Raw genomic sequence first — 12,124 nt, 5'->3', positions numbered from 1 at the left:
TGGGATGCATCGTGATGCACAGTAAAAAAATATACAGTGACAAGAGGCGGACTTAATGCCACGCGGCATTCTCTACCAGTCAACCTTTCCATGCCGCTGACAGAAAAATGACGTCATGCTACATAGATTATGATTCCAATTCTCATTTTCGTAATAATTAATCATTTGTTAACCTCTTTGGTTAACTGATACATATACTTGACAATCAGTACGGAAATGTCTAACCAGGAGGGTGACACTAGCAATGTAGTTAAAGTTAGTAAAGATGGCATAGCGATTTCTGTAATTTCATTCCAGACAACCTACTTTTGCGTAAAGTTGACATCCGATTATGTAAACTACATCACTAGATGTCGCTACAAATAGATACAAATTTAAAGCATGAATTAGGAAATTACTTTATTTATAATGTTGTTACCTAGCAACTGATGTTTGCTGCCAATAAAAAATAAATAAATGTCATTAAGAGATTTAAGGGCTTGTTTGTTCTCTTCGAAATTACCCCAGATTCTCCTAATGTGCAACAACCTAGACACTTTACCTCCGGAATATCTTGATTTCAAGTCCAGTTAACTGTTAATGTCAAAGAAGGAAGTTGAGAACCTTGTAAGTCAGTTATGCGAACACGAAAGAGTACTGTCAGACTGAGATATATAAACAGAATACTAGCCTAATGCCGCTTTGTGCATAAATATGAACAAGGCTAAAAAGAAGAACAATTCCAAAGAGATTAGGAGCTGCAAGTACTTACATCTACTCTATTATTTATTTATTTATTTAATCTTTATTGCACATAAGAAAACACACTGTACAATAGGCGAACTTAATGCCGTAAGGCATTCTCTACCAGTCAACCTTTAGGCAAAGCAGATAAGACAATTGATACATGTACGAACACAATACATTCATAAGAAATACACATACATAAACATACATATATATTAATAATATTGATACAAATACATATATGCCACATATGCCAGAAGAGCGAAGCTGACGGACACGAGAGACACCATAGTAGTGGAAGAAAGATTTTAGATATTCGGGGGACTGAGGGTCGTTAAGAACAGAAAAGAGGGTGCAGAGCATGCGAATGTTGCGCCGAATACGAATGGGAAACCAGCCAAGTTTAGAGCGGAATGAGGAGACATGATCGTATTTGCGGAGACAGAAAACAAAACGGATACAATTATTCATTAAACGATCTAATTTGTCCAAGAGCTCCTCATTTGAGTCCGGATAACACACATCGCCATAGTCGATTATTGGTAGGATTAAAGTTTGTACTAATAATATTTTGGTTTTAATAGGTAAAAAGTGTTTAAGTCTGTTGAGAGCATGAAGAGAACCAGTAACTTTGCGGCTTATTTCAGCTATCTGTGTCCTCCAGCTCAGGGTACTATCGATATACTATCTTGTATACCAAATTGAAAGCAATAAACATACTTACGTTACTATTAGGTATTTTCTTTTCTTTTCGTTCTTCTAAAACCTCTACATAGTATTAGGTCTAGATGAGGAGGTTTACAAGTAAATATATTTTGTTGATACATGTGGCCAAACGGAATGTTGTATTGTCCAACAATGTGCCCACCGTTGTGGATGGTAGTGTCTGCAACCACAGACCCGACTCCCATTCCGCGGTCGCAAGGAGACGAGCTCGATCTGTCGGACTAAGTGCCGTATCTAGGAGACGATTCCTAGTTAGACGACAGAGAGGCTCGTCCCACTGACTTTGCGAAAATAAGCGACAAATTTGTATTACTTATTTTTTTAATTAATTTTTTCTATCATTTGACATAAGCACCATATTTTATGTTACGCGTTGTTAAGTGTGAATTTGTTGAAAATTGTTAACATGTAGATCTATATATATGTAATAATTGTACATACATATTATCCAATTGCAGCAGTAACGTCTCAAAAGGATCTCGGTGTGACAGTTACAAATAACCTGAAGTGGGGTGAGCACATAAATAATATAGTCAAAAAGGCAAATTCGTTCTTGTATGTTATAAAACGCTCTTTCCAATGCATATCTGTTGAAGTTTGTATCAAAATTTATAAAACATATGTCCGCCCTTTGCTGGAATATGCTTTCCAAGTATGGAATCCCTATTTTGTCAAAGACATTGACCTTTTAGAGAGTGCGCAGCGAAGAGCCACCAAGATTCCATTTAAGCTCAAACGCCTACCTTATGAAGAAAGGCTAAAGGTACTGAAGCTGCCCACACTCAAAGCCAGGAGAGCGAGAGGAGACCTTATCGAGTGTTTTAAGATTGTTACCCACTGTTACAACCTCCCCGACATTCACGATATAATCAACAAGAGAACTATCAGCCGCGAGACCCGAGGTCACAGCCTAAGAATAGTTCGCACTCCCACTACTACTAAAGCTGCATATCATTCTTTGTCCAACCGTGTCGTGGCGGCTTGGAACCGTTTACCGGATAGTGTTGTAACTGCTCCCTCGGTCAATGTTTTTAAAAACAGATTGGACAAGTGGCTTTTAAACAATAAGTTAGACTAATGTTACTTAGTGATGTGATACGACTTTACAAACTTTGAACTGTATAATACAGGACACTGTGTGACATAGGCTCATCAGCTAAATAGCTGATCGCCTATAATTATATAATAATAACCTCCAGAAGGAGAGAAATAAAAAAGCAAAAACATAAATAATAATAAATAAAGAGATAATAAAATTATCTACTACGTAACAATATTGTCGACTTGTATATTTGTAAAGTTTTTTTTGTGATAGTTCTAATGTTGGTAGCAACTCGAGTCATTTGAGTATAAATTGAAGAACTCGACTTGTTTTTCCGAGACTCAGAGCTTAAAAAACTTCTGAGACTTTTAAGTCCCGAGTCGAGTCCTTTATTGAGTCTTTGTTGAGCGCTACTCAAAAGGAATTGAGTCTCCGGATAAAGGCTCAGTCAACAAATTTATAGGGTTACCTAAACAACAGTAAAGTAAATAGGCGTTATTGTATGATTTATGTTATGTACATCCATGAATTTCACATAACAACGCATTTTGAAGTTATTTGTAAAAAAAATACAAGTTCTCTGAAAAGGACTCAAGTCTCTACTAAAGACTCGAGGCTCTAATAAGTTGAAAAGAACTAGAGTTCCATCTTAATTATGAGAGTCTGAAAGACGAGTCTTAAAGCAGAGGACTCAAAGGACTTGAGTCTTAACCAACACTAGATAGTTCACTGCCACTGTTTTACTAAACCCCTCCTTAGATTCATGTAAAGCCGTCCTTGGATCAAGAATAAAGTAATCTTTTAACAAGCAGATACGTCTGCGAGCTATACTCCAAATTTTCGGAGGTTGCGGGTTTAAGTCCCGCCGAAAGCGTAACTATTTCTATTTTTCCTTTAATATAAAATTTAAAGGCTACTTGCTGTAAATAGAGAAATATTGGATTTATTTAATTTTATGTTTCTGAAAAAACGTAAACGTTTCGTGCAAGTGAATGCCGGTTGAAGTGAAATCCGATTTTGGATAAATTTTATGAGAGGGGATATCGATGACAGAAGGGCACTCACAGAAGGTCAGCGGCGGTATGTCCAGATCCGGCGCCAACAGCTGCGAGGCGCTCGACGCGCCCGCGTACACCAGCTCCATCTCCAGCGCGACCAGCCCTTGCCGCTGCGTCGTGAACGGCGCGTCCTCGTAGCCCACACACAGGCAGCGGAACCCGAAGCGGTTATCATCGCTACTAGATTAAACAAATCAGACATGAAGTCAAAAGTTGTAAAGGGTTCGGTTCAGTCGGTTGTAAAGGGGTTTTTTTTTATTTAAAACTCTATATAATAGTTATTTACGATACAAGTGCCGAAAATCGCAACGAGTGGTGATAAATTATAACACGACCGAAGGGAGTGTTTTAAATCGACACGAGTTGCGAATTACCTATTCGCACGTGTATCGTACAACGTTTTACAGTACATATCGCTCTTTAAAGTTTCGACATATGCACGGAAAGTGCTCATTCCCACACGCGTGCGGGAAAGTAGCACCATATAAATAAATAAATATTATAAGCCATTATTACACAAATTGACTAAGCCCCACAGTAAGCTCAAGAACGCTTGTGTTGTGGGTACTCAGACAACGATATATATAATATATAAATATGTATAAATACATAAATACATAGCAGGACACCCAAGACTCAGGAACAAATATCTGTGCTCATCACACAAATAAATGCCCTTACCAGGATTTGAACCCGGGATCATCGGCTTCATAGGCAGGGTCACTACCCACTAGGCCAGACTGGTTGTCAATATGTACTTACTGTAAAATAAATTAAAAAACTACCTTAACAACTAAATAAAACTAAGGAGGTACTTATATGAAAACCTAAGCCCTATTTCGACTGTCACTTGGTCCAAACGTGCCCAATTTGCTAGCGCCGTTGCCGTGTTGCATAACAAGCGATTTTTGCTGGATCAGGTAGAGCCGGAACGGGGGTCGCAGCGCCTATTCTTTAAACGCCACCCCTTAGTCCTTAAGAATAATTTGGTCTCCGCACACCAAGGCCAGACTTTTTCAATAGCCGGAATAAATTCGTACACGGTACCAAGTTTACAAATATAAAACATAAAGTACACATGGCGGGCTTAATGCCCACAGGCATTCTCTACCAGTCAACAATCAGATCAAACAGAAACAATAGTGGGTACATATTTTATAGCCAGTCATGGCTCTCTTATATAATAAACCAATAAACAGGAATAATCGTCCAAGTTTAAATAAAAATAGAACATATTGTGTGAATTCCAGTTACTTACTGATTGGTCTTATTATATTCGGTCAGGTAATCCGACGCTGTCTCCAAAGAGAATATTACTTCGTTTCCGGGTACTAGTAAAGCTTTTTGTGGCCATTCGGAAACACTGCAACAAACATAAAATGTGTTTAAGAAATATTGTCACAGTTAGTTAAGATGAAGGGTGCTAGTTGCATGATAGTTGGTCACCCACTGTAAAAGTGAGCACCAACAGAACTGAGCGGAGCAGTAAAGTTCTGCGAGGTTGCGTTCCCATCGGTGCATGCGTTTCTATTGTAGAATTATTCCTTGAACACCGCTCGCCATCGCTCACCCTTAGGTTAGAATTGCCTTTGAGCGATACGATTAGGAAAATAATTTGACAATACCGGGCCCTTCTATTAGAACTTTATGCCAGCTTTTATTTGCTGTGATTATGATAGTAGACACTTACACGTTGGCTAGCTTGGGCGTGACGCTGACGTAGGTGCAGTTGTAGTGCATGCAGGGCGCGTCGTCCGCGTCGTCGCCGAGCTCCTCCGCCTCGCCGGACTCCGAAGTCAGCTGCACCAGGCGCTGCTAAATCAGATACTTTATTAATCAATGTGGATCGAAATTTTACAAATCGGATCGAAATGTGGATCGAAAAGTACGGACTAATCACAGAACAAACTGTTCTTGCAATACCTACTCTTTATTTTTCTATAACATAGCTAAATGGTGAAGTACGAGTATCTGACTATATTGACGCATTTTATTTGCCGTATCAGTTTAATTGATAACAATTAAGTATATTCATTACGGTCAATACCCTTACAACCACTTAAAAACGCTAATGTCAATCCCATAAATTCTACAACTCTTCTTCGCACAGACTATACGGAATGCGTTTTCCAATGCAGGAGCAATTTAAAATAAAGGTAGTGAGAAAAAAAGTGCAGTGAATAAAGCAGCTTCGTGTAATTCAACTCTTATCAAAATGGAGTGAATGAATGAATGAACGACGCGCTACCTTATATACCTTACGGAACGGCGGGTCTTGGGTGCGCGTGTCGTGCGAGCAGTGGCACCGGTTCTTAGGCGCGCCCGCCACGGCGTAGATAGTGAGCGTGTCTTCGGGCTGCGCCGTCACGCTGCGCGGGTCCATCTCCAACACCACCCAAGATACGTTTGGGGGAAACAGCACCCTGTATTAATGTAACATATTAGGAATACAAAATTAAATCTGTTTTCTTGGAATTCTGTAGCCTTTGGTTGTTTACTGCGTCATAATTAAGAATTTAAGACCGTTTAAAAAAGAAGATTTTTTTATATAGAGTCGAAAAGCGACTCAGCGTAAACTTGCACTAAAGGCATTACAGGCACCTAAATACATAAAGGCTAGCGCGAATAGGGACCGTGCACGTTGAAAGGTCTGCCATCTTGTGGCCTAAACCGGAAACAAGCTTGACATTGATACTTCACTGCCTAAGCAGGTGCTACGCTACCCCTTACAGTGCACGCACGCTCTTGCGCGTTGTAGGTTCTGCCATCTTGTGGTCTAAATCAGAAGCTGAAACTTGACATTTATGTTTAAATTAAAGAAGTTTATTTTTCTTAAAAGAAATTGTATATTTCACTTCATGAGAATACATATATACTAAAACAAAAATAAATCAGTGAGCATCGCATGTTATACAAAACAAACAATAACAAAATTAAATGAAGACTTTTTGTCACAATAACTAGTAGTAGCACACTGCAGGTAGCACTATAAAAGTAATAATAATACACTTTGCGCCAATAAACAAGGGGCGCTGCTACCTCCTACAGTTCATGCACGCTCCCTAGTAAATTAATTATAAAAATAAAAAACCTCCAGTAGCTTCATTTGATACCCATATTGCTAGATTGGAAAGCCCCCCCCCCCCCTCCCTCCCCTCACCCTTTTTATATAGCCTATATCACTACCATACTACTTCTCTACCTATCGCCTATAGCACAGGTCCGCTGGTGCATGGAATACTGCTGCCACCTATGGAACGGTTCCGCCAAATATCAGCTGGCAGCCCTGGACTCGATAGAGGCGCCGGGCTCTTAGACTCTTTGGCGATGATTTGCTGATGGCGACCCATCTAATATCTACACATCTAATAATCAGACCTCTATTATGGTAACTTTTTGTTTAATTAACAAAAAAACCTTTTCTAATGTAGTTTTCAATTTAAGCAACATTATGTGTGTTTATTACACTTGAAATTTCTGTTAGATTACATTAAAGACACCTTTTTTCAAATAAAAGAACAAATTTTGAAATCGGTTCACATGATAGAGAATTATCGTAGAAAAACCAACATAAGTGCATTACATCGCGCAAGATGGTGCTGTACACAATTAGTATAGGTATTACTTCTGATCAAAAGTTTTACGCCTTTATAGTTACACGAGATAATTCAAAGTTTGTACAGAACCCTCGGTGTGCGAGTAAAACAGTGAGCGGAAATAAAACATGGAAGCATTCTGTTCGCTCAATTATAGCCCCACGTAAACTACCCTAAGGTGGGCGGGACTTACAAACTACTCTATTCGCAACTTCAGTTCCGCCCAGATGACAGTCAGTGACGGATGGCTAAATCGGTTTATAAAAAACAGGTTTTTTTTATAATACAAAAATGTCTTCATGTGTAGTCAAGTGGTGCAGAAGCTATTCTGATCATTCCAATGACAATAGAATCTACAGACAGACACTTTTCACGTATAAGCAAACAGATAACATCAGTAAAATTTGGTATACATTTGGTAGTTATTGATCTGCTGATTGATAGTTATTGACATTATATGCATTTCATCTACACTTAGCTGTATGCATTTGAGTAATAGAGATGACTATTATTTCGTTTACCTGTTTTGATTACAGGCTCTGTAAACATATCGTCTTATTTAAATGTAGGCGTTATTGTGTATGTGTGCTAATTCTGCCCATAATTTGAACGGTAATGTTCTCTAACGCGGTTTCCACGTTTTATTTCCGTTCACTGGAGTAAAACTAACTCACGCTTGACCGGTTTTTTTATTAATTCTAGCTTTAATTAACCAAGAGGCAGAACGAAGGTTCCCATTTCAGCAAAATTTGGGCAAAATGCTTGCGTCCGGTTGTTTTCTTCTACAGATTAATGTCGACCGATTGTCGGGAGATTTGGTGAGCATGTTCAATAATTATATATGTAGATTGTGTTTGGATTTTTTTCAATACGGAGGAGCCATAAGGGTTCGTGAGACCAAAAAATCAAAGAGCCACTAGATAAACAGATTTACCTCATATTAGTGACAGTAGCCTGCTTGTATGGGTGGTCGCTTTCCAACCAAGTGTAATAATGCGTGGTGGTCGTAGTGGGACCCTCCTCCGCAGACGGTACTAGTAGATTCATGGCCGCCACATGGGGTAGCAGCTTATGAATCATTTCTAACAATTGAATGACGCTCTGTAAAAGCAAAAAAAAACTAGGTAGCTCCTGCAAATATTAAAAAAGAAAAGTAAGGAAATTATAAATACTAATATTTATAAATTAGTCAATTTATGTTTTATCCCTTTCATACAATTACATAAGTCGAAATGACAGAATAAGACTAACGATTGAACCTTGTGATTCGTTTATTAATAACGCCATGTTCGTAACATTACCCACCTTGGAGTCGTCCAGCCCCTCCAGGTGCGCCAACGTGTAGGGGATGAGCGTGTTGATGGCGGGCGAGTGTTGCAGGACAGCCGCGTTCCGGCGGAGGTCCTCGGCCGTGAGCTCGTTGCGCAGCGTGCTGAACAGCTCCGCGCCGCGGTCCATCACCACCGCCGCCACGCGCAGAGTGATAGCACGCAGGGCCGATATCAGCGTGTCCGCGCTTTCAGAACTGTTTGCTACGGACTTTGACGTACTGAAAATAAAGCATTATAGTGAGTTAATTTTTCAACTCGCCAAACTTAAGTTTACTGTTCAAGGACAGAAAGTGCACACACAGTTTTTATACGGTATCATGCAATGTCCACGTCTATTAAGGAAGCGAAGGTCACGTTGAACATAAGTAAAATGGTGATGTCTAATGTGAGAAATGTAGCTTATGTCACGATTACGTAGACACGTCTCTTACGCCGGGTTACAGTATATCAGTGAACGGAAATAAAACATGGAAGCATTCTGACCACTCAATTATAGCCCAACGTAAACTACCCTAAGGTGGGCAGGGCTTACAAACGACTTGATTGGCAACTTCTGTTCGACCGATATGACAGTCAGTGATAGATGGCTAAATCGGTTTATAAAAACAACGTTTTTATAAACTATTAAAAATGTCTTCATGTGTCGTGAAGTAGTGCAGAACTTATTCTGATCATTCGAAGGATAGTAGGATTACATTTCACGTGTAAGTAAACAGATAACTTCAGTAAAATTTGGAATAAATATGAAGATATTTTTTCAATATTACCGTGCTAATTTAAAACGTAACTGCACACGACTTTCATAACAACATACGTCTTTTTAGATTACGAGGATAATAGGGATGATGTTATGCCAAATGAAGTAGATTATTTTTAATAGTTATTTGTACAACAAGAGAGCAAAGTTTGATATTTCTTCGAGTGCTTGTTTTGAGTCCCGTGCAAGCGAAAGATTGTATAATAGATTCACGAGCGTAGCGAGGGAATCTAATTTAGAATCTTGAGCGTAGTAAGGGACTCAAAAGCGCACGAGATGTAAATAACTTTGATCTCGTGTAGTACACATAATTTTTCACGTCAGTCAGCCATCAAAAAATACAACCTGAAAAAATGTAATCCAGACGGACGGATCACTATTTCACTCATGTTTTCTGAAGGTATTATAACAATTAACTTTAATTACCGCAATAAAACAAAACGAAATAAATTTAAATAAAATAATACGAAAATAATAAATTAACGAACATCAATTGACAGTTCAATCGACAGCTTTTTTTTGTAAAAAAAAAAACTTTGTAAAATCCGGTCCGAATTGCGAATACTACTATTTGTCAACTATAGTAGAGATCGTTAAAAGTAGTTAAATAGAATTATTTACTGCGTAACAATTGCGTAAATTTGTATAAGTTCATTGTTTTGATTGTATAATAAAATACGTAAAATATGGTGTTTTTATTAAATTTTAAACTTTTATTTCATTGATTAATTATTACGAATGAAGACTCGTAGGGTGTTTTGGAACGATGCGGTGTGACTTATTTCGGGGGTCTATTATAAACCGTCAATATACCGTTGAATTACGTATGCACTTTTTTGTCTCTTTCTTTTTGCTAATGACGTGAAAGGGATAAAGACAATAGAATCCAAATATTTCGAACTTGTATTAGGCCCCGCACGTTGAAATGACATTCGAATCTAAAGGTCACTTGAATGTTATTATGTCTCACTCGGTGAGCAAAATGCAATTTTGCTCACTGTTTTCAAGCAGCAAATTATCCTTGTTCCAGCTGCTGACGTGAAAAAGCTTTTATTTAATTTCACCTGACCGTGGTCTGTTTGTAATCAAATCTTGCAAGTTAAATTTGACCCACGTCCCGGTTTCCGATGAAGCTGAAAATTTGCATACATATGTAAGTCGGGTGACAATGCAATATTATGGTACCATCGAGATGATCTGATGATGGAGACAGGAGGTGGCCATAGGAACTCTGTGATAAAACATACCTAATTGTGTTTGGGGTTTTTAGAATTGTCTCGATGAGTATTAGTTAGTTACTTGTAGAAAGAAAAGTACAGTCAGCGATAAAAGCTTGTACCAAAAATGAAATTTTTGCCAAAAACTTATATTAACTTAAGTTTGATATAGATATTTTCTAATATTGTAATAAAATCTTCTTACAGATTTGTATTTTCCTTTTATCTTTCAAGGGATAGAGCTATAATAAACTACCTAGTAATTTCAACTTAATAATCAAATTTGGTATTGTCATTTTACATTGTAGTATTTGTTATACTTTACAATCCGATTCGCACAAAATGGTACTCGCAGCGAACTATGAAAAAAAGCTGTCCCATTAGAGAGACATGAAATTCATTGGATACATGGCAAGAGATCTAGAATATGTTTTATTGATTTCAAAGATGAATATTTCAACTTGCCAAAAAAGGCCGGGTTTACACAGCTTAATAAAACCGCTGTTCGTTCAATGGTTTGTTACGGCCGCTCTGTGACAAACAACCCGTGAGATAACCATACCCGGTCTCCTATAGGTATGTAATATATGTAGATTTTTTTCTGTCACTCTTTCAATTAATTTGTTTAACACATACACACAATATCTGAAAATTTGGATCATTTGAATCCACCCTCTGCTGTCATTTAAATATGGCCAAGAGTTTTTGTCGAATCTTTCTACCGTCGTACATTTTCACTTGCGGTTGCCCAAAAATCTTTCCTCCGTCTTGCATTTAGACAACGCACGCAGAGGTCACCATTTCCAACAAAAATACTTCCGTTGGAACTGAAAGTGGGGATGAGCCTTTATTTTCGCTCCGCCTTTCCAAATATTTTTGACCCGATTCGTGTACCCATGTAAATTTTGCTGGATGTACCTGAAAATGACTACGCTCTGCCATACAGATTGATTATAAAATGTATCTAGCCATAAAAAATACTTATTATAGCGGAATATGTTAACACAACAATGAATATTTTCTTATGTTGGGTTAGTGTCTCATTTCATAACAACATTTTAACTAGTTATCTTTTAATCTGCACAAAATTATTATACGTGGATTATTTGACTGGTTCTTCAAACTATTATGGCATAAGCCTATCCCTGTCCACGTCATATTCTAATCAAAATATGAACCGCGAACTCTCTGCGGCCAGTACGTACAGCAAGAAGGTTATTAGCGGATTTATGTCGCTGATTGGTAGTTATTGACGTTATATGCATTTCATCTACACTTAGTTGTGTACATAAGTGTAACAGAGATGACTATTATTTCGTTTATCAGTTTTGATTACATGTTCTGTAAACGTATCGTCTTATTTAAATGTAGGCGTAATTGTGTATGTGTGCTAATTGTCCCGAGAATTTGAACGGTAATGTTCTCAAATGCGGATTCCATGTTTTTCCGTTCACTGCAGTATAGGGACCGTGCGCGTTGGAGGGTCTGCCATCTTGTGGCCTGAATCGGAACCATAAACATGTACATTTACATGTCACGTGTTTTCTTGTGCATAGTAGGTTCTGCCATCTTGTGGGCTACATCGGAACAATAAACATCACATTTACGCCTCGCGCCAAAAATCTGACGGCTCCTGTGCTGCCTTCTACAGTTCATACACGCTCCCTATAT

At 38.2% G+C, this 12,124-nt stretch overlaps 1 protein-coding gene across 1 annotated transcript in view; it reads right to left on the bottom strand.

The window, feature by feature from the left end:
- Positions 1-12,124, bottom strand: part of LOC133527150 (E3 ubiquitin-protein ligase MYCBP2) — a 185,246-nt gene that overhangs the window by 148,291 nt on the left and 24,831 nt on the right. Inside the window, exons 28-33 of the mRNA XM_061864048.1 lie at positions 8,454-8,697; positions 8,083-8,249; positions 5,810-5,975; positions 5,243-5,364; positions 4,811-4,915; positions 3,560-3,729 (exon numbers count right to left, since the gene is read on the bottom strand). Coding sequence (XP_061720032.1) covers positions 3,560-3,729; positions 4,811-4,915; positions 5,243-5,364; positions 5,810-5,975; positions 8,083-8,249; positions 8,454-8,697 — 974 coding nt within the window. The remainder of the gene's footprint in view (positions 1-3,559; positions 3,730-4,810; positions 4,916-5,242; positions 5,365-5,809; positions 5,976-8,082; positions 8,250-8,453; positions 8,698-12,124) is intronic.

The sequence above is a fragment of the Cydia pomonella genome, chromosome 1 (assembly GCF_033807575.1).
Source record: "Cydia pomonella isolate Wapato2018A chromosome 1, ilCydPomo1, whole genome shotgun sequence".
Taxonomy (NCBI): Eukaryota; Metazoa; Arthropoda; class Insecta; order Lepidoptera; family Tortricidae; genus Cydia; species Cydia pomonella.
The sequence above is the reverse complement of the archived record's forward strand: the minus strand, read 5'-3'. Positions and strand labels throughout refer to the sequence as shown.